This window comes from Ranitomeya variabilis, chromosome 1 (genome assembly GCF_051348905.1).
Source record: "Ranitomeya variabilis isolate aRanVar5 chromosome 1, aRanVar5.hap1, whole genome shotgun sequence".
NCBI classification, from domain to species: Eukaryota; Metazoa; Chordata; class Amphibia; order Anura; family Dendrobatidae; genus Ranitomeya; species Ranitomeya variabilis.
In genome coordinates, this window is record NC_135232.1 from 642,988,787 (window position 1) to 643,012,157 (window position 23,371).

The 23,371-nt window shown below is 45.7% G+C and overlaps 1 protein-coding gene across 2 annotated transcripts in view; it reads left to right on the forward strand.

Annotated features, from left to right (window-relative positions):
- Window positions 1–23,371, forward strand: part of UBR1 (ubiquitin protein ligase E3 component n-recognin 1) — a 178,909-nt gene that overhangs the window by 1,422 nt on the left and 154,116 nt on the right. The window contains exons 1-2 of one of the 2 annotated variants that reach the window (XM_077261479.1): window positions 15,133–15,227; window positions 17,427–17,683. In XM_077261479.1, the coding sequence (XP_077117594.1) occupies window positions 17,430–17,683 (254 nt within the window). In that variant the 5' untranslated portion in view covers window positions 15,133–15,227; window positions 17,427–17,429. Of the gene's footprint in view, window positions 1–15,132; window positions 15,228–17,426; window positions 17,684–23,371 lie in introns of those variants that run through there. The other variant, XM_077261471.1, reaches the window with a different exon arrangement.

The following is a 23,371-nucleotide window of genomic DNA, read 5'->3' on the forward strand; positions in this document are numbered from 1 at the left end:
GATATGGGCGCATGACGCATGCGTCGATGACGCTGCGCCCAACAACGCAAATGTGAACGTAGCCTAACTAAGCGCCTGGTCGCTACCTGCCAATGCCATCAAGGACCAGCCGTGAGCTGAGCGCTACATGCGGCTTTACTGTGCCTCCCCCAGCTCTGCTTATTTAGAAACCCTGGCACATTTCTGATACCACAGTTGTTGTCCATGCTAATATGTTTCTTACACCAGACTGCTTATGTTAGTATGTAGTTGCGATATGTGAAGTCACTGGATAATGCGTCCTGCTTTTATAGTTTGCATCTTCATTTCTATTGACCATTTGTCTCCCTGGTGTTCTGCAGACAATGGGATGTTACTTTGTCTTCTCGGTTTATTTATAAAGTTAAAATGTCATTGTTGAGAGCAAATGTTCTTGAACAGTTAAAGGGCTACACAACCTCACATAGTAGTGGCTACGGAGGCGTTTTATCTTTCCCAATGCTGCAGAATGCTCCAATGTAAGTCTGTGCAGCATGTGTGTCCAGTGCCGGAGACAAGACGCTCACTATAGTGCCCCGAATCTGCCTGATTGATCTGCACAAGAGCAGTAAATAATCTGCTGTCCTTGTACAAGAGGATCCGGGAGATCGGACCAGACTATTAGGCGATATTCACACATTGCATTTTTGATGCGTTTTTTTCCGCAGCCAAAACTTGCTCTTAGCAATGAGAAACTTGCTTAAAAAGCAGGTTTTGCTTAAATTTTGTTGCATTTTTTAATGCGTTTTTTGACTTGGTACATTTTGTCTCTTGTGCTTGCTGATAAAGTTTAGTGCACAATAAAAAAAAAATATAAAAAAAATCTGATTTACTTCATCAGGTTTTGGCACAAAAAACGCAGCAAAAACTGATACCTGCATTTTTGCAGCGTTTTTTGCACCACCCATTGCTTTCAATGGGTGAAAAACGTGGAAAAAAGTGACATGCTGCATTTAGCAAAAGCCAAGTGTGGTAGAGTGGCTCACTCGGCTGGACACAGGTAGAAACGTAAACTGTCTCTTTAAGAACGTGCTTGGTTTATTAAAAATGCCTTAAACCAAGCTGGGTAAATGAACATGGCCCTCTGGACAAAACAACAAAGTAAACATGCTGTATACACTCCGTACGTTTGTGGGGAGCTGCACGCTTTGCAGCTTCACAGATTCAGTCTTTCCTCCTCGGGACAGAAAACACCGGAGAATCCCCTCTTCAGCCCTGCTGAACCAAGACTGCCATTGAAGCCTTAGACCATGTGACACCTCCCATGTGACTGATCACATGACTGTGACTTCACATAGGTCCTGTCAGCACATGGCGGTGCCGACTCCGCAAGTAGAAATGAGATGGACATCCTCCCAACCACCCTATGGATGTCCACATAAAAACCAGCCCATTATGTAACTTGACTTAAACCTCACAGCACGTAATGTGCTGGAGGAAAATCTCTGGGTTTTACATCACTGACTCCATTAAGCTTAGTGATACATCTCCCCTCCAGTACTTTACCAGTGACTTTGTCACACAAGGTGTGGCACAAAAATGCTGAGGACAGAAAAAACAAGCTGTGTGCATGAGATTTCTGAAGGCTCAAAGACTCTCAAAAGGCAACATGTAAACATAGCCTTAAAGAAGTTGTCCACTACTATAACCTTTTTTTTTTTTTTTTTCATAAATCTTGCTATTATGTGCCACTGAAAACATCTACTGTGTTTATTTTAGCAATATTACCTTTTATCATGCTGTAGCAGCACATCTTTAGTGCTGGATTCAGCATTCATGGGGTTAATCGACAACTTCCTTTCTCCTGAGTTATTGTGCTCTAATACTACAAGTTCCATGATGCATTGCACTGCCACTAAGCCCGAACCTGGCACACCCACTCCAAAACACAACCCAACTTCTCCCTCCTCTCCCTCCTCTAGCTTCAAAAAGATTTGTGATGTCATTTCTGTCCAACCTCCTCTTTTACATTTGTCCAACCCACACTCCATTACACAGATGGATGGATGGATAGATAGATACAGATATATCTATGTCTATTTCCATAGATATGTCCATATCCATGTTTCTAAACCCCTTCACCCCTGGACCATTTTTGTTTTCGTTTATCGCTCCCCTTCTTTCCAGAGCCATCATTTGTCCGTCAATATGGCCATGTGAGGGCTTATCTTTTGCGGGACAAGTTCTACTTTTGAATGACACCATTGGTTTTACCATGTCGTGTAACAGAAAATGTGAAAAAAAATTCAAAGTGCAATGAAATTGCAAAAAAGTGCAAATCCCACACTTGTTTTTTGCTTGGCTTTTTTGCTAGGTTCACTAAATACTAAGGCTGTGTGCACACGTTCCGGATTTGATTGCAGATCCGCAGGGTTTTTTGCCGCACTGAATTGCATCAAATCCGCAGTGTAGTGCACAACCAATGTAAGTCTATGGGAGCCGCAGACTTGTTGTGCACATGCTGCGGAAAAAGCCGCACCGAAACACAGCTTTTTTTTTTCTCGCAGCATGTCACTTCTTTTGTGCGGAACTGCAGCGTTTCTGCACCCATAGACTTTCATTGAGTTGGGCACATCCACAGCAAAACCGCAGATGTAAAAAAGATCTACAGTTTAGATGCGGATGTGGGTCCGAGAAACGCTGCAGCTCGGGAGGAGGGAAGTTTGTGGGCGGTGACGGTGTGCGTCTGTGTGGGCGGGCGGGGTCTGCGGGCTGTTCGGATGTGTGCGGGACTGTTCAGATGTGTGCGGCCCTGTGCGGGACTCTTCGGGTGTGTGCGGGGCTGTGCGGGGGGTCTTTTGGGGTGTGTGTGCAGGCATCATCCGATGGGACTACAAGTACGCAGCATCCAATCTGCAGCTCATTCGGATGTAATCCGGACAGTGGACACGCACCCTACGCTATCCATACATCTATCAATAGATATATCTATCCAGATATATCTATAGATATATGAATAGATAGATGTATGCATCTATAGATTTATCTATATGTAGATCTGTCTATCCATTTAATCTATCATCTATCTGTGTGTGTAATGGAGTGTGGGTTGGACAAATGTAAAAGAGGAGGTTGGACAATAATGACATCACAAATCTTTTTTTTTTTTTTTTTTGTTCAATAATACACCTTTATTTAGCTTTCCAAAACGCATAAAAACCGCACCAAAAGCGAATTAAAAAATGCATCAAAACCGTGCAAAAACCTGCATAAAAAAACGCATCAAAACTGCATCAAAACTGCATCAAAACTGCATCAAAACTGCATCAAAACTGCATCAAAACTGCATCAAAACTGCATCAAAACTGCATCAAAACTGCATCAAAACTGCATCAAAACTGCATCAAAACTGCATCAAAACTGCATCAAAACTGCATCAAAACTGCATCAAAACTGCATCAAAACTGCATCAAAACTGCATCAAAACTGCATCAAAACTGCATCAAAACTGCATCAAAACTGCATCAAAACTGCATCAAAACTGCATCAAAACCGCACCAAAATTGCAACAACACTGCACCAAAACCGCACCAAAAACTGCATCAAAACTGCGCAAAAACCGCACCAAAAACGGCATCAAAACCGCACCAAAAACTGCATCAAAACCGCACCAAAAACTGCATCAAAACCGCACCAAAAACTGCGCCAGGTTTTGATGCAGTTTTTATGCAGTTTTTGGTGCAGTTTTGATGCTTTTTTTGGTGCGGTTTATGCACGGTTTTAATGCCGTTTTTGGAAATAAACGGAAAATGTGCATGATTTGAATGGAAACATGCATGAAAAAACGGATTCCAAGGCCGGATTCATCATTTCACATCTCAGTTTCATACGTTTTTTGCCGGATCCGTCGCTGTGCGTTTTTTCGCCGGACAGAAAAAACGTTCCTCTGTATGTGTTTTCTGTCGGATGAAACGTGTGGCCATCAGGCGCAATCCGGCGCTAATACAACTATATGAGAAAAAAACGGATCAGGTGGAAAAAAATAGATCCGTTTTTTTCAAAACTCGTTGGATTGTGCCTGACGGCAAAAACCTGATGTGAAAGCAGCCAAATATATGGATAGATACATCTATGTATCTACAGATATATCTATCTATAAATATATCTATAGATAGATATATCCATAGATATATAATAGAAAGGCCGATGTTTCTAAGGCTACTTTCACACTAGCGTCGTGCACTGCACGTCGCAATGCGCCGTTGTGGAGAAAAAACGCGTCCTGCTAAAAGCAGGATGCGTTTTTTCTCCATAGACTTTTATTAGCGACCCAGTGCCACACGTCGCAACCGTAGCGCGACGGTTGCGCCGTGTTTTGGCGCACCGCCGGCACAAAAAAAGTTATATTTAACTTTTTTTGTGCGTCTAGTCTGCCATTTTCGACGGCGCTTGCACGGGCGAAACGCAGCCCCCTCCTCCCCGGACCTTGCAATGGGGCAGCGGAAGCGTCTTAAGACTGGACCAGTATGCGTCGGTACGTCGGGCCGACGCTAGTGTGAAAGCAGCCTAAGGCTACTTTCACACTTGCGTTTTTAGCAATCCATCTTTTTGGGAAAAAAACGGATCCTGCAAATGTGCTCGCAGGATGCATTTTTTACCCATAGACTTGTATTAGTGACGGATCGCGACGGATGGCCACACGTCGCGTCCGTCGTGTAACGGATGCGTCGTGTTTAGGCAGCACGTTGGGACGAAAAAACTTTCAAGTGAAAGTTTTTTTTTTGTCTGTCGCGTCCGCCATTTTCTACCGCGCATCCGCGGCCAAAAATCCGCCCCTCCTCCCCGGACTTCAGAATGGGCAGCGGATGCGTTGAAAAACTGCATCCGCTGCCCACGACGTGCACAAATTTCACAACGTGCGTCAGTACGTAGGCCCGACGCATAGCGACGGACCCGTACCGACGCAAGGGTTAAGTAGGCCTTCATGAGCGTTTAATTTAATAAAAAACCGGAAAAAAACGGCGTGGGCTCCCGCGCAATTTTCTGCACCAGAGGGGGAAAGCCGACGGCCGGGGGCCAATATTTGTAGCCTGCTAGGAATATCAGCCCACAGCTGTTTGCGTAGCCTTTACTGGCTATTAAAGTACGGAGACCCCCCCCCAAAAAAATGACGTGAGGTCCCCCTATATTTTATAGCCAGAAAGGCTACGCAGACAGCTGCGGGCTGATATTCATAGCCTAGAGAGGGGCCATGGATATTGGTCCCCCCCCCCCCCCGGCTACAAATACCAGTCCACAGCCGCCCCAGAAATGGCGCATCTGTAAGATGCACCAATTCCGGCACTTAGCCCCTCTCTTCCCACTCCTGTGTAGCGGTGAGATATGGGGTAATAAGGGGTTAATGTCTCCTTGCTATTGTAAGGTGACATTAAGCCGGGTTAATAACGGAGAGGCGTCAATAAGACGCCTATCCATTATTAATCCAATTGTAAGAAAGGGTTAATAAAACGCGCACACATTAGGAAAAAGTATTTTAATATTCTTCATTTAACCATACTTACCATACTTCAGCGCCTGCAAAAAACGTAAAATAATAAACCATATACTACCTGTCCGCCGTAGTCCAATTAATAACGAGTGTCCCACGACGATCTCCCCTATAGAACAGTGACATTGTGTGATGTCACTGCTCTATAGGACCCTCAGTGACACACTGACAGGAGACAATGGCTCCTGCAGTGCATCACTGAGAGGTTACTAAAGTTCACTGGTCTCACTTTATGGCAAAAAGCTGCGTGGGAACTTCCTCACACAGCAATGCCATAAAGTGAGACTAGGGACTATTTTCCCACAGGGGCGTAGGAATACATTGTGGGGAATACATTGTGGATGGATACCTTCCTCCCCTCATTGTGTTCCTGGAGCCCCTGGAGAGCAGTCGCATTATCTAATGCTCCTGCTCTCCACGGGAGATCGTCGAGGGACACTCGTTATAATTGGATTTCTGCGGATCAGGGAGTATAGTGTTTGTTTATTATTTTAATATTTTTTACAGATGACAGTGGCTTCGGGGATCAAAGTGACAAGTGATAGTGAGTATGTACTCTATGTTACATGTACTGTATGTCTGTATGTATGTACTGTATGTTGCATGTCGCATGATGCCGCACGTCGTCGCATGCCGCACGTCGTCGCATGCCGCACGTCGTCGCATGCCGCACGTCGTCGCATGCCGCATGTCTCGCATGCCGTCACATGCTGCATGGCGGCGCATGGTGTCGCATGCTGCATGGCGCGTGTCGTTGCATGGCGCGTGTCGTTGCATGGCGCGTGTCGTTGCATGGCGCGTGTCGTTGCATGTTACATGTCGTCGCATGTCGTCGCATGGTGTGTTGTATGTATGTATGTACTGTATGTATTTTTTTTTTTTTTTTTTTTACATTCAACACATTAGCCGGATGATGGGACTACTACTGTCCCATCATTGGCTAATGTGTCACTCACTGTCACTGTAGCAGGCAGAGCCCGATGGGACTTGTAGTCCCATCGGACGATGCCTACACACACACACACACACACACACACACACACACACACACACACACACACACACACACACACACACACACACACACACACACACACACACCACATACCCCAAAGACCACAAGACCACCCCCCAGCAGACACCAGCACCGGGGACCGCACAGCACCGGGGACCGCACATCCCTGCCTAGCCCCGCCCACCCCCAGCACAGCCCCGCAGGTAGCCTCAGCCCCGCCCACAGCCCAGTCACTCTTTATGAGTGACTGCTGTCTGTGGATCCTGGGGTCACGCCTGCTACTGACGTAACGTCAATTTCCAGAGTCTGGAAATTGACGTGACTTTGGCGGAAATGAGCGGCGGGTGAAGCCTGGGGGTCACGTGACCCGGACTCAGCCACCAGCATAGCGCCGCTCACAGGCGATAACTGCAACGGAAGGTATTTACACAATTCATCAGGGGCCCTTGGGGGATACATTGGGGGGTTAATTGAAAGTAGTGGACAACCCCTTTAAGCTTGTGGGACCACCCAAACATTAGGTAGACCCTTGTATAGGGAATCAAAAAAAGAACAGCAAAGGGCATCATAAGTATATAAAAAGGAGAAAATGCCAGCTTACCACGCCGGTGTGTGACAGCACGAACTCCAAGCGGACCACTTATGTAATGAATAAAAATAGCGAAGATAAGTCCAGGTGATGATAAGGCTTTTCTTTATTCCAAAATTGTAAAAATGGTTACATGCACCCAGATAGCGCAGCTACGCGTTTCGAACACGGGCTGTGTTCTTTGTCAAAGCTCAAGAAAACCAGTGCTTAGTCTCCGCCGCTGCTCCCAGTGTCTTATTGTCTGCAGCTCTGAAGTCATATTGACAGTGCTGCAGCCAATTGGTGACGGCTCTGTTCAAGATGATGGCTCAAGGCGAAGAGAACTGCTGGGCTCACTGGCATCAACACTGCAGATGTGACATCAGCGCCGCAGACAATAACACACCGGAAGAAGCGGCAGAAACTGCGTTTGGTCTGGGGAGGGCGAGTAAAGCTAAATTTGCTTTTTTGTTTTTTTTAAACATTGTATTGTGAGGATAAATGTTTTGCGCAACATTCAAGATCAAAAGCTGTGTACCTTAAGATGTTACTACAGTTTGCCCTGCAAAAAAATAGCCCTCAGTGAGCTTCATTGATGGCGACACAAATAGTGATGTGTTTAAAAAAACAAAAATATATACAGTATATTTTTAAAGTAAACCTACAAAAGAAAAAAAAATCTCAAAGTTTTAGAGAAAAATGCTGCTCAGACTGGTTTGAAAAATAAAAGAACACAAACATTGAGCTTGGTGTGAGTTGGTATACATGCAGCACATAAACGCATGTTCACATTGGCCATAAAACATCCAAAACCTACAAGAAACAAAACGAGCATAAATCCTGCTGTAACTAAATAAGTAAAAAGCAAAAGTGCATTTAAATAAGAGTTCTTAGTAATACTGTTTTTGATCAGAACAGTTTTATTTTGCTGCCAAATAAATTTGTAGCCAATCAGACGCCTCCCTACTGCAGGATGTATAGGTGTCTGCCTGTATTTCTACATTCACAGGATATCTGTGGTTATTTCTCCAAGATGTTTGGAACAACCTCTCTGCCGAGTTACTTCAAAAACTGTGGTGTGTAGTGTATCTAGAAGAACTTGTGATGGCAGAGGGTAGTCACCTCAAAAATTGATCTGATTTAGATTTCTTTTTTTTTTTTTTTTTTTTTTTCATTCACTCTGTATTTTGTGAATTGATAAGAAATAAACCATTATCACTTCTATTTATGAAAACATTCTTACTCCTGCCCAAAACTTGTGCTTAATGCTATATATACATTTCCTATTGTGATAACCACTTTGACCCTCAGAATAAACGTAGTCTGTCACGATTCTGCTTGTAGGTGTGTCTGGAAGCAGTGAGTGACAGTTTAGCTGTCCAAGCTAGGACAGGGGCGAGCGGAGCTGTCAGTATGGTGTTGGATAGTTCAGCCCTACAATCAGGGCTGGGAAGTGCCAGGGCTGCTTCTGTCTATTTGAGTGATTGAATGTCTCTCTGTCTTCCATTAGGGTATGTGCACACGTTGCGGATTAGGCTTAGGAATTTCTGGTGCGGATTCTGCCTCTCCTGACAGAAAACGCACATGTGGTTTTTTGTGCGGTTTTGCTGCGGTTTTCTTGCGGATTTGCTGCGTTTTTTACCCCTGCCTTTTTCTATAATGGAGTGGGTACAAAAACGCTACAGATACACAAAAAAGAAGTGACATGCTACTTCTTTAAAACCGCCGCGTTTCCGCAGCAGATTTTCCGCAAAGTGTGCACAGCATTTTTTTTTTCTCATTGATTTACATTGTACTGTAAATCAATTGCGGATCTGCAGCGTTTCTGCACTGTAAAAACCTCTGTGAATCCGCAACATGTGCACATACCCTTAGTGCCAGTTGTAGCTTTGCTAAAATGGTTTGTGCTTTTGCTTTCTGTTTATGTAGTTGATCTTTACTGCCCGAACCTTGCATTTGACCATCCATTTGCCTTAACCTATTTTGATCTTCTCCCTTCTTGGATTTCTGACCTCAGACTGTGACCTGACTACTCCTTTGCCTTATCCCTTAGTTTTTGATGAGCCCTCTTGACTACCCAAGCCTCATGGCTTGTCCATGAGTAGTGACTAGTGTTAGTATCATTTTTACTAAAAAGTAAAAACGAAACCAAAGATGCAATAGAATTTCAGGATTTTTCCATTCCACCTCATCAGATTTTTTTTTATTATCTAACCAATAAAAATACAGCTTGCTCCACAAGAAAAACTAAGCTGTCATAAGGAAAGTCAATGGGGAAAAAAATAAGCTATGGCTTTTGGAAAACCGGGAAAAACAAAGGAGAAAACACATCTGCATATGCCAATGGTTTTTTTTTTGTTTTTTTTTTAATACATCTATGAAAGGGTTAACATACAATGTACAAAACTGTCCTTCTGTATCTGATGTGCAGCTTTTGCTGCAAGTACATTACCAATTAGTACCTGGTACAAAGCAGCACTTCAGGCGTCTGTACGGAAACATTAGCTTTGACAGAGAACAGAGAAGCAGATGTCCAAACATATGAACACCCAGTACTGGGTATTAATGTCTTATAATTATAGTGAGGCTGCAAGGGAAAAGATCAATTTATTATCCATGAGATATTGCACAGAGTGGATTTTGTGTTGGAGTCTGTGGATGTAAGGCTCTGCAAACGTGTGTGTGTGTGTGTGTGTATATAAAAAGGGTTGCCTGGTACTTTTATATTGATGGACTATCCTTAGGATAGGTCATCAATACCAGATTGGTGGGGGCACTCCTGTCACTCAGCTGTTCCAGATGTCTACGGATACTGGATGTGATCAAATGCGAAGCTTCACAGCTCCATCAGCTGTAAAACGGCCGCTCCTTATTCAAATTAATCTGCAGTACAGCATTGCGACCCCTATGCCGGAGATAGAGCTGTGCTATTCTCAACTCATCACATTTGGTCGGATCCTCATAGTCTCTGGCAACGAGTTATTGAATTGCTTTTTTTTTTTTTTTTCGTCCTTGTTTTACCTTTGCTCATATTATTATTTTAATCTGCACTTTTTTCATAGTGTAGTTATCTTTTAAGGAAAACTTTATTATTTTATCTAGAGAATTAAAATTAATGGTGAGTTCAAGAGAACAAATATATCAGGAATGGACTTTGTTGGTTTTTATATGACGTAAGAGGCATCGACCTGGATAAGAGGCAAGCAGAGTAGTCACATTGTAACTAGAGATTGGATAGGCAGTGGAGGGGTTGTTCATTTCTCAGACAACCCCTTCTAACATTTCTCCTTGTAAAAAAAAAAAAAAGTTAAAATACGGTAAATAATGATATTAATAAATATTCCTTGTTCACCATTCCCAGGTCCAGGTCTGTGCAGTCTCCACTTCTGTTTTGGCTGTTGGGCCAAACACATGCCAATATAGACTGCATGAGCCTCTGAGTTCAGTAACTGGCAGCAGCACTGTCAATATGTTATTGGATATTCTTCTTTTTTCACACTAAGCACGCTGTTGCTTTCACCAGCTCCACAAGTTACAAAACTAACTTGCCAATAAGTGATTATTCACAGCTGCGGTTCCTTCACAATGGAACGTGATGCCTTGCCTTTGTCTGTTGAACTGCCAGCAGGGCGGGAGAACGTGGATTCGTATTTTCCTGAATGTGAAACCCACGATGATGTTTTTTCTTTAAAGGGCACCTGTCACCCCGTTTTTTCCGTATGAGATAAAAATACTGTTAAATAGGGCCTGAGCTGTGCATTACAACAGTGTATTTTGTGGACCCCGATTCCCCACATATGCTGCCAAAATACGTTACCAAAGTAGCCGTTTTCGCCTGTCAATCAGGCTGGTCTGGTCAGATGGGCGTGGTGTCTTCCCCCAGATCTTGCTTAGTTTTCCGTTGGTGGCGTAGTGGTGTGCGCATGCCCAAGGTCCCGAATCCACTGCACAGGGGAGTTAAAAGAGCGCGATGTGCACTATTTCATTGGTGATCGGTGGGGGCGGCCATCTTCCTTTGGCCGCGCGTGCGCAGATGGAGATCGCGCCGGCCATTTTCCTGAAGCAGAGTTCGCATCTCGGCTTCAGGAAAATGGCCGCCGCGATCTGCACCGGTTAATACTGAGAAGGGAAAGTAAATGGATTATACGCACAAATGCAATGGGTCCATTAGGCTTAAACGAAAAGATTGATATGGCAGTTTTTTTTGTAATTTGTTTTCTTTATTAATAATTCTTTTTCTAAATATTTATTATTGTTTAGATATTATATCCAGTGTTTCTAAACAGAAGGGTTCTCATTATTAATATGTTGTGAATGGTATTTTTATGTTTCCCTTCCCTTTTTACGATTTATAAGCGTTGTTTTCATTCACTTTAGTATTTCACTTCCCTGGTGGGTGGGTTTTACCTTCATTTTGCCGATTAATGGGAGTTCCCTTTGACTGTGGAAAATTAAAGGGTGCGCTTCCATTTCCTTTTGGCATTGAGACCCGTAGAAGCGCGGCAGCGCGAAACGGCCGTCGTCTTTTGTCCTCGTTCTCCCCAAGTGTGCCTGCACATGTTCTAATAAAGGACTACTACACAAGAAAGACCTGTGAGTGCACTTCTGTTTTTTTCCTTTGCTTGGATCTATATGGCTTTCTATTCATGTGCACCCAGAGTCTAAAGTCAGGCATATAAGGCAGTGTTCCCCAACTCCAGTCCTCAAGGCCCACCAACAGATCATGTTTTCAGGATTTCCTTTGTATTGCACAGGTGATGCAATTATCACCTGGGCAAGACTAAGGAAATCCTGAAAACATGACCTGTTGGTGGGCCTTGAGGACTGGAGTTGGGGACCCCTGATATAAGGCACCGCAGCGATATTTGGTTGACTTGTTAGTGGAAGTGGTGAATTTGCAGGTGCATCAGTGCCGTGGACTTGTTCTATATTTTCACAGCTGTCAATATGATGTCACCACTGCAGCCAAGCAGTCTGAGGCAGCGGTGGAGAACAAAATTGACACCAAAATACCCACACATTTTATATATTTTTTCATTGTTGAAACAAAAAACAAAACTCTTAAAATATTTTAAAATTGTGCCCCCAAAAAGTTCATTAATTGAAAATTTATTTATGTAAAAAAAAAAAATCTAATTTTTTAAAAAAGTAGCTAATCCTCTTTATTGATGGTCTCCGCCAGTACCAGTCCTGTTTCAATGGCGTTTGAACTGTCCCTTTCCTGCTTGCTCTCACTGTGCAGTGTAGTGAAGTGACTTGCAAAGATCTGTCAACTTAAACTAACGTCATTGCTTTTCTGCGGATTTTACCCTTGTAAACTGTAGCTCCCCACCAGGGGTTTCCGCTTGCATTGTTGCAAGCCCATCTCTTCCTACAATCAGATGTGACTTTCCTTCTGCTTTGATGATGACGGTCAGGAAGCTCTCGGTATATCCAGCATACTGGGTATTCATCTCTATAGGACAATGCATTGCCCTTTTGTTCAAATCATAATTTTGTGTGTGGGGGGATTTACTTTCTATTTTATAAAAGAAATACATTTGTAATGAGACATAATGTGGACGAACATGTAATTTCCATTATGATTGGAAAGCATCAGGACGCCAGCCCCCCTTTGAAGTCAGTACAGAAAGTGGATATTGTCTTGATACAACCCTTGAGACTCAAGGGGTTTTCTAATGTTATGGAGTTGTCATTTAGAATTTGTAAAACTAGTTATCTTTGCAGTCCACATCACATTGCACATCCTCTTGATAATTTATATTTACAGTTGGTGTCTTGGGCTACTTTCACGCTAACGTCGTGCACTGCACGTCGCTATGCGTCGTTTTGTAGAAAAAACGCATCCTGCAAAAGTGCTTTGAGTCCCTTCAAATTCATAATGATACGGACCTCGCCTGAAGGCTTGGGTACCAGAAATAGTCGGTAGTAATGTCCCAGACCCCTTTCTGAATCTGGAACTTGAGATATCACATTTGATCTTGTCTGTTGTTGGGGGATAAGAATATTCTTTCCTCCACCTTTTGGATAGCTCCACCTCCCGGTCTTGCCTTTTCCCCTCTGAGAGGCTTGAGGCTGTGAGGGACGAAAAAACCTTTTCTTAGCAGGTTTTTGTTCTGGGAGAGCTTTTTTCTTGTCTGTGGCTTTTTCTAAAATCTCGTCTAGAGCGGGCCCAAAGACATAGTCTCCTTTAAAGGGTATGGCACATAATTTGGCTTTGGAGGTGATGTCACCAGACCACATCTTGAGCCAGAGGGCTCTACTAGCCGAATTAGTTTGTACAAGCGACCTAGCGGCAACTCTGATGGTTTCCATGGAAGCATCCGCCAAAAACCCAGTAGCCCTAAAAAGGCTAGCTAGTGAGTCCAGCAGTTCACCTCTAGAGATACCCTGGGATATATGGGACTCTAGCTACACAGGTTGAAGCAATATTGGCTTTTAAGGCTACCGTAGAAGTCTCCCAGGATTTTTTCAAGAGACTTTCTATTTTTCTGTCCATCGGATCCTTCAGTTGTGAAGAATCGTCAAACGGGAGCGCGGTTCTTTTTGCAACTCTTGCCACCTGTGAGTCGACTTTGGGAATGTCCCACTTGACAGAATCGACTTCTATGGGGAATATGTGTTTCATTTCAGAGGGAATGCTCAGGCGTTTTTCCGGCAGATCCCACTCTTGAGAAATCATGTTGAGTATATTGGAATGTACTGGGAATCCTACGCGATTTCCCTTGTTTATCCCACCAAACATCTGGTCCTGAATGGACTGAGGTTGCGGCTCCTCCTCCAGTCCCATAGTGCTGCGTACTGCAGATACCAGCTCCTCAATCCGAGGAAAAGAGATTTCCTAGTTTCAGAGGCCTTGGGTGACATGGGTTCTTCCCGTCTACCAGAGGACGAGGCATAAGAGAAGTCTGATTCGGACTCAGTCCTCAACCAGTATCTTCCTTTTCTTCCCTGGAGAAGATGGTGGAGGGAGTAGAGGGGTAAAAGCTGCCAGGGAAGACTGCACCTCTTGCTTAACTAGCAAGTGGATCTTTTTCAAGAGGGAGGGTTGCTCTGCTCTGACTATTTTGTCAGTACATGATTGGCAGAGCTTTTTAGCCCATAATGAGGGCAATTTAATATTGCAGATAGCACACTTTTTCTTAATAGAAGCTTTGGGGGTAGACGTGTTTCCCTGGAACGAGAGGGAGAGCAATGTCAGGTAAGGAGAACCCTCTACTTTATCGGAGGACCCTATCCCTGCATCACTTACTGTGGCAGGGGTAGCGCTGGGCACTGCAGGCGCAGGGCAGGTATTACCTTCCATACTGAAGGCTAGTCTTACCTCTGGCCTCTTCAGGCAGGTTTTATACCGAATGTAGTAAGCCCCCCAGCGAAGATAGGGTTCCATCCTCCCCCTCCTGGGTCCGTGTGTAGCAGAACGGCGTCCATGCAGCACGATGCGCTGACGGCGGAAGTCAGGTGCGCTCCACTGGAACACAGAGTCCCGGAAGTGACACGCGATACACTTCCTGGACGCCGGCAGCGCCCGTGGAGGGGGAGGAGACCGGAGAGCTCCGGGAGGACTCCGGTCGGGATCGCTGGCCTGCTTTACCCTCAAGGGGGTGCAGGGAGGCCAGGAAGGGGTCCCGAGGTTGACCACAACGTGGAACGACAGGAGCAGAAATTGGGAGGCGACACGCAACCGCATGCTGCCCGGCAGAACAGTCAAAGCCTGTGCAAGGTAAGTAGTCGCCAGCCACCACAGTACACGGAACCTCTCCCTGTCCCATGGGGAACAGGAAAGACACTGGCATGTGGGAGGGCCTTTTAACTTCTCCATATTTCCTGTTCCCCATCAAGGCAAAGAGGCAACCTCCGTATGCAGTCGTGGAAGGTGACTAGAGAAACAAAGGTTATGTATCACTTTCAAGCAGCCCAGTAAGTGATAAATCGCTGGAATCTGGTCTCAGCCCTTACATCATGCTGCTCTTAGATGGAATAGCAAAATTACTTAGTGACGGATTTCCTTTCTTTAATTTCACATATATTCTTTTAGGAAAGTTGGATCTTCATGGCGATATTCAATCTTTAAAAAAAAAAAAAAAAGTAATAATTGTGCAAGACAAGGAAGAGTTTGCTATAGAAAACTGTTTGAGGTTAGTTTTTTTTCTTTATTTATTTATTTTTTAATTTGGGAAGTACAGTGGGCGAACTTTTTGTGTCACTTGGACTTTCTCCAAAACTTGCATTCTCACGTCCGATTCTGCTCTGCCATAGAATATACTCCAGCAACTTCTCCTTCCTTTCCCCAAGATAGGAATAAAATAATGTTAATACTTCTATTATACCCTGTATAAATAGACAAGGAAATACTTGGAAGGAAGCATAAAAAAATAAAAAGTTGTATATTAATAAAGTTTTTCATTTTTAATGAGGTAATTTCATCCTTTATTCTTTGCGTCATATGTTTCTGACTGAGCAGGCCGGTGTCACCCATCAGTGTTTCATGGTCTTGAGTAAAGACCACAATGGTACAGGATCTCATCGCATTTGGACTGGCTGGCTGCTCTCCTGACTTGAGCGTGACAGTGTTAATTTCTTTGCCTCTGTCACACTCAGGTCAGGAGAGCCGCCAGCCAGTCCGAGCCCTGTGATGTGATCCTTTCCAAGAGTAATGCAGCTTTTTGATTGTGCCCTAAGGCTTCATTTTCTTAAGTATTTAGTGATTATTTTTTTTGTGATGTTGCAGGAACTTCTACACCAAAAACCAGATTATTGGCAGGAAAAAATGCTGCCTAAAATACTCACATTTTTTACACGTCATTTGTATTACGTTTTTTTTGTTTTATGCGTTCCCCCTCCCCCCAAAAATAAACCTGCAAAGAAATGCTGAATGGGTTATGTTTGCTTATTGCAGTTTTGCTGTGTTGCTTCCTTTTTTCTTATTTTTGCCACTCTGAATTTACTATTCCAGAAAAGTGAATGAGATTTCTGTAAATCTCATCCAGAGACTGCCAATTTTTTTTATTTCACTGCATATTTGATGCCGTTTTATATCCGCAGCATGTCAGTTCCATCAGCATTTTTCACCCATCCTAATTAATTGGAGGTGGGGGAAACTTTTTCCTGCCAACACTCCAGTATTTGCTGGAGATTTTTCTGCTGCCAGTGCTGAACGTGGGCACATACCCAAAGAATTGACACGCTTCAAATCTGCATGGGGAAAAAGTAGTGTGTGCTTGAGACTTCAGAAATGTCATTCAGACTGCTGATACAATTTTTGGGGAAAAACTACGACAAGTGAGCAGGCCCTCAAGCAAATTGTGGTATACAGCCATAAAGTTAAGAATTGATGTTATTTTTTTTTGTCTACTTAAAAGGAATTTAATTACAAATTAATAAAAGAAACAATTGAGAAATGGATAAATCATATTCTAGAGAGAAATTGTCAGCAGGTGTTTGCCAATTAATGTGAGATCAGTGTGATGTGGGGGCAGAGACCCTGATTGCAGGGATGTCTCTTACTGGGCTGCTTGCTGCAGATTTGATTTTAATTTTGGCATGCTTCAATAGCCTCCATAGGAGGCTAGAAGCATGCACAACTCGATCGGCTCTGCTACATAGAGGTGACATACAGATCACCTCTATGTAGCAGAAATCCAGGTGTACTTTGAGCGCCGACCACTGGATGGCACTCACAGCAATCGGCCATCAACAACCATAGAGGTCTCAAGGAGACCTCTGGTTGTTATGGCAATGCACCGCTGACCCCCGATCATGTGACGGGGGTCAGCGGTGCGAGCATTTCCGGCCGGGAGCGCTAGTTAAATGCCGCTGTCAGCGCTTGACAGCGGCATTTAACTAGTTAATGGGAGCGGGCGGATCGCGATTCCGCTCGCGCTCATTGCGCGCACATGTCAGCTGTACAAAACATCTGACATGTCGCGGCTTTAAGGTGGGCACCCCGCCGGAGCCCACCTTAAAGCAGGGGATCTGCCAGCTGACGTACTATTCCGTCAGCTGGAAGAAAGGGGATAAAAATCCTTGTTAAATTTGCCACAGATCTAGCAGTGCTCTGAATGCTGAGCTCTTTGTAACCCGCACACTCCACTGATTGGCGCTCTCAGATTAGGTATCAGAAATCTGGTGATAAATTCCCTTTAGGGGACAAAAAAAAAATAAACCCGTCTAATGGTCAGATGATCTGGGTGCTAAATATCCCTGTTTATCAGTGAAAGCTGCAGAAGCCAATCACAAAATAATTCTTACAAAACTGTCTGAAAATGCTTATTATATGTTCCTAGTAGCCAGTTCTGGTAATTTGTTCTTATGTTAGTATTTTTGTTTTTCAACAGTTCATGGACACTACAGTGGACTTTCCCTCAAACTTTTATCATTTTTTGGCAAAATACGTCCCTGCTTTGTACACAAATGGCTTCCAGTCTCAAGCAGATGATCCGGAGCAGTTATATCAAGACTGTATCCTAACGCCCATAGAATGGTATCTGTTTGGAGAGGACCCCAATACCTTCATGGAAAAACTACGTGAAAGTGAAGTTCCTCCAATATGTGGCAAGGTGTTTCGGAGTGGAGAAGCCACTTACTCGTGCAGGTAGGATTCAATCGATGGCTTATCGGCTATGGACTATATCAGGACCTGCTCAAAGGACACATCAGAGCCCCCTTCCCAGCAGTTGCTATAAGGCTAGGTTCACATTGCGTTAGGGCAATCCGTTAAGCGCATAGCGCTAGCGGATTGCGCTAACGCAATGTTTCTCTAGGACCCACGTTCGGCGTCCCCGCTAGCGCAGATCCCCGATCTGCTCTAGCGAGGAACGGACCTCGGGCGCACCTCGGTCACAAAAGAACGGCACATCGCTAGCGCGTGCCGAAAATGGCATGCGCTAGCGATGCGCTACAGGGAAAAATCACATTGCTGTCATTGGGTGCGCTAACGGACCCGTTGCACGGCGTTAATTGCGACATTTTCGCCGTGCAGCGCAGTCCGTTAGCGTTAACCCATTAACGCAATGTGAACCTAGCTTAACAGGGGCGTTAAATTTGTCTATGGTTGAAAAAATGGTATCATGTAATTGTAACTTTCTCCTTCGCCTCATTGGGGGACACAGACCGTGGGTGTATGCTGCTGCCACTGGGAGGCTGACACTAAGTGATACAGAGAAAATTCGCTCCTCCCCTGCAGTATACACCCTCCTGCTGGCTCTTAGCTAACCCGTTCTTGCTTCGTGTCCGTAGGAGGCACACGGGCGGGTCTGCTATTCAGACCCAAAAACAGTTTTTTTTACCTTTTACATTTTTGATTTTATTTTTTCCACGGACGAAGGGGCGACGGATCCTTTCAAGGTTCCGATCTCCCCGAACCATCAACAGGCGAGCACTGAGAGTGTCGCCTCTCCGTATCCTCTCCTATGACGTGGGAAGTCATGCCTGGGCTGATTCTTAGGGGCGACGGGTCCCTTCAAGGGCACCGATCTCCCCGCACCCTGTACAGACGAGCACATGGAGTGTCGCCTCCATGTATCCTCTCCTGGAGCCAGGCCTAATGCTGGACAAACTGGCCCTGTCCACCCGGGGGCTGAACTCCGTGGATGTACAGAGGCCCCTCTCTATGGCGTCCGAGCAGCCCCCACTGTCCCACCAATGTGAAAGCGGATGGCACAAGGAGGCGGACGGTTCCTCTCCACCTCCCTAACAAACGGAGGATGGATTGAGGTTTACCCCTCTATACCTGCACCTGCAGCAGAACAGTAGAGTGCGCGCGCTTTCCTCAGCGCTGAAACCCAGTCATCACGGCGGCTCCATGCCGGGACGCGCACCGATGGTGAGTGGATCCAGTCAGCGATGGCCTCTGCAGTGGGATATTCACATGCTGACAGGCAGCTTCAGCTTCCCTGTGGCCCACCTCCCTGAGGTAACTCTCCGGCCGGCTGCAAAAATTTAGCCCCCAGCTTCGGCCGATGTGTCGGCCGCATTCCGGAAGCCGCGCCCACACTATGGCGCCCTAAGGTGGCTCCGCCCACCTTTTCTGGCGCTTCTATTCTGGCAGAAGAGCGATCGCTTCCCTCAGCAATGCTGGTATTGCTCAGGCCGGCTGCAGACATTTAGGCCCCGGCTTGAGCCTATTCATGGAAGTCACGAGGCTCCGCCCACATCTTGGTCAACCCTGCCAGCACACACACAGGGACGATGGTTTTGTATTAAGGCTATGTTCACACGATCCTTTTTTTGATCCTTTTTTTTTCAGGTCCTTTTTCCATGCAGGGTACAGTCCAATGTTACTCTATGGAAAACAAAAACCGCTGTGCCCACTATCCCTTTTTTCTCAGGCAAATCCGCGAGGATTTGCCTGCAGAAAAAAAGAAGTACCATGTCACTTCTTTCTGCGGATTCAGCTCCTGTTTTCAACAGGCACCAATAGGAAAGTGCTGTTGAAAACCCGCAGAGGAATCTGCAGAAGAAACTGCAGGAAAATCAGCAGTGCAGTTTTGCACTGCGGGTTTTCCAAATCAGGACCTGAAAAAAAAAGGATCAAAAAAAGGATCGTGTGAACATGGCCTAAAGGGGCACAACGACTCTGCATCCGGGTAAGGAAGTACTGCTCTCTTCCCCTGCATCTTCCCCCTGTAATTAACATGACCAGTATTTCCTGCCACATTATCCGTATTCCCTGGTCTTAAAGGCACATGACCAGTATGCCTGGTCTTAAAGGCGCATGACCAGCATTCCCTGGTCTTAAGGGCGCATGACCAGCATTCCCTGGTCTTAAGGGCACATGACCAGCATTCCCTGGTCTTAAGGGCACATGACCAGCATTCCCTGGTCTTAAGGGCACATGACCAGCATTCCCTGGTCTTAAGGGCACATGACCAGTCCGAAGCCGGTCACCCTAAATGAGCTCAGGAGCCCTCCGCCGCCAATCCCAGCTTACCCCAGAGTACCTAGTTCCCGGAGTGGGCTACGTCACTGCCGCAACCCATGGATTCTCTGACAAGAGATTGAATCCCTCCGTGAACCCGCTGTGGCTCGGAGTGCTCGCAGGACCAATATAGATGGTCTCTTTCCTTCAGGCTAGCAGGGGCCGCAAGTATTCTAGAAATGTACACGCGCCTAGAAAACGGAAGTTTAATTTCCTGATCCCTCACCAATGATTTGCTGAAACGAGTCTCTGAATATGATTCGTACATTGCCTTGGTTCTGGACTCACCAGAACTTCAGAAAAGGATGGATTCACCTATTTACATCATTAACCAATCTCTGTAGATTGACGAGGACTTCGATTCCACTCTAGATCACACAGTGTCCCTCATGAGGAAACTAAACTCCCTCGCAGAGCATCTGCCATTCACCCGGACAGAGAGCGTCCGGATAAGCGATCCACTGGACAGAAACCTCTGCAAGCGCGGTATCCTTTTTCAGCCAATATGCAAACACGCGGGGTGTTCCCTCCATTTATTCCCACCTAAGACGTGAGATGCCATGCCTGGTCTGATTCTTAAGGGCGACATGTCCTTTTAAAGGACACCGATCTCCCCACACCATCAATAGACGAGCACATGGAGTGTCGCCTTCATGTATCCTCTTCTACAGCCAGGCCTAACGCCGGACAACCAGCCCTGTCCACCCAGGGACATTAACTCTGTGGATGTACAGAGGCTCCTTGTTTTTTGGTGTCCGAACACCCCCTCTGCATCTGCACTATTTAGCAGATAATGCAAGAAGGCGGACGATCCCTTTCCACTTCCCTGTTAAGAGGATGGTGGATCGAGGGTTCATCATTTTAACTCCGCACAGTCAAAAGAGAGCGGCGATAGTAAGAGACGGTTTTTCCTCCTCCATGCAGCCGCGCATTCTGCCACTTTGCATATTAACCGGGTAAAATCTCCTGTGGTATACCTACCAGTATCCCTACCAGATGGATCATCAATTAAAAATACAACCGACTGTCAGATAGCAAATCTAGTTCCTTCCGTCTTTCGGCCTCCACTTTAGTGCACTACCCTCGTTTAGCCGCCGCATGTGTTGCTAGAGCAATGGTCTCTTGGTCAGACACCTTAACTATTTTGATTTCCTATAGACCCAACCAGCAGTGGATCAGTTGTCCAGGACTGTCTAGATCTAAGGGATCTTGTTTCCAAAATGGGGACCGAGAAGTAAGACCGACTCTGAACCTCAAACTTCTGCCAAGCTTGACAAGGTCCCCCTTCTTCGGATGGAGTTCCCCCGCTCAGCAATTACTTCAACGGAAAAAGGGGGAGTTTCTGGCATCCACCGACATTCGGGATGCTTACCTTCACATTCCTATGTTTTTCCCTCTTCAAAATTCCTTCGCTTTCCCTTTCACGAACAGCATTTTCAAATCACGACCTTGTCTTTCGGCCTTGCTACCGCACCCAGAGTGTTCGCAAGGGTTATGGGGCTGTCATGTTCCTCTTGCACCCTAGAGGCGTGGTCATCCTGCCCTATCTGCTCGACTTTCTACCCGCTCTTCCAGCCCTGAGCTGAGTTGTCTATATCTCTTGCGATACCCTCTTCCTGGGTTGGCAGCTAAACTTACACAAGTTTTTTTCCTCATTTCCAGCCCAGCAGATATCCTTTTTGAGGATGATCCTGGAATCTTCCAGAAGTTTGGTGATTCTCCCTTGAGACAAGGCCGTGGCCCTTCAACAGGGAGCTTCTTGTTCACTCATCCCCTCATTCCATTCGTTTTGCTAGGAGTGTTCTGAGGAAAATTGGTGACGACAATGGGAGTGGTTTCCTTCGCTCCTCTCATTTTCTACATGTCAATCAGGCTTTCAGAGGGTAGTCTCAGAGCTCCTTCCTCATCCAGGGAAGATCCTTTCTCCCGGTTATTAGTGACTACGGATGCCAGTCCTCTCCTCCTCATCATTGTTCTGTGGATCCGAACGATACAGCTAGTTCTACAGGTCCACTGCCTTCTGGCGGGTCACCCCATCCGATTCAATCGGACAATCCCACGTCTGTGCCATATGTCAATCATCTAGCAGGTACCCACGGTCAGGCGTCATGGCCGAGGTACCTCACATTCTCTGTTGGGCCACAATCTATCATTTTGTGATCTCGGCACTACACATCTCAGGTGTAGAACTCTGGGACGCCGTCAGGGTCCCACCTCATGTGAGTGGGAACTTCACTCGGACGTCTTCCATCAGATCCGTCTTCTCTGGAGCACTCCAGATGTAGGTCGGATGGCATCCAGACTGAACGCCAATGTACTCTACGTTAATGGTTCGGCCTCCAGGTCCAAAAGCCATCGCAGTGCATGCTCTGGTTCTTCCATGGTACCGGTTTCCTTCACCCCTCTTCCACTATTTCCGAGACCTTTTCGGAAGCAGCAAGGGCCCCAGTGATCCTGGGAGATCCGCAATGACTATGTCAGGTTTTTTCTCGTTTGCTGAACTAGTATTTTTCCGTCTTATTGCAACAAAACTGCAAATTTGGACTTCCTTGCAGGGAGTCTTCACATGTGGTTCTTCCCTTTCGCATACCATTAGATCTTTGGGACCTTAATGATCCTGGGAGTCTTACAGTAGACACCTTTTGATCAGGGCAGACCTTACTATCAGGGAACATTGCCCCTTTTTTCTCTGCGATCTCCTCATCCTGACGAGTCTTCGGAGCTAGCCGCTCTGTTCTTTCAGACCTTTTTTCCTTATTACCATCAAGGCAAGGTTGTCTACAGGCAATCCCCATCCCTTGTTACCAAGGTGGTATTGTATTCCCACAGTTATGAGGGCATTATCCTTCCCTCTTCTCTTTCGGCACCAGTCCACATAACGGAATGGGTTCCCCATATTCTGGACGTGGTGAGTGCTCTGAGTAGGTACGTCTCAAGGAAGGCATCCTTCCGAAGGTTGGACACTTTATTTGGGCTACCTCACTGTAAAAGGACTGCTTCCTGACTGTTACAGGAAGGGTTTAGCCATTTCATCGGCCATGTTAGCTTGGTGGATTTGTTATACCATCCAGGAATCCTTACGTGTTAGATGTCAGCCTATCTCCCTGTCTATCGAGGTTTCTTTCTTTCTAGGCACCAGGCGTCGGCACAGCACGACTGCAAGCTTGCGGGTTCGTCCAGTCCACATGCATTCTTGAAGCACTATAATTCCCAGACTTTCACAGATGTGAGTCTGGGCAGGCGGACTCTGCAGGCCGCGGTGTAGCACTTGTAAGTAGCAGTTACACAGGGCCTGATCTGATGTTGCCCCCACCCAGGGACTGCTTTGGGATGTCCCACGGTCTGTGTCCCCAATGAGGCGTA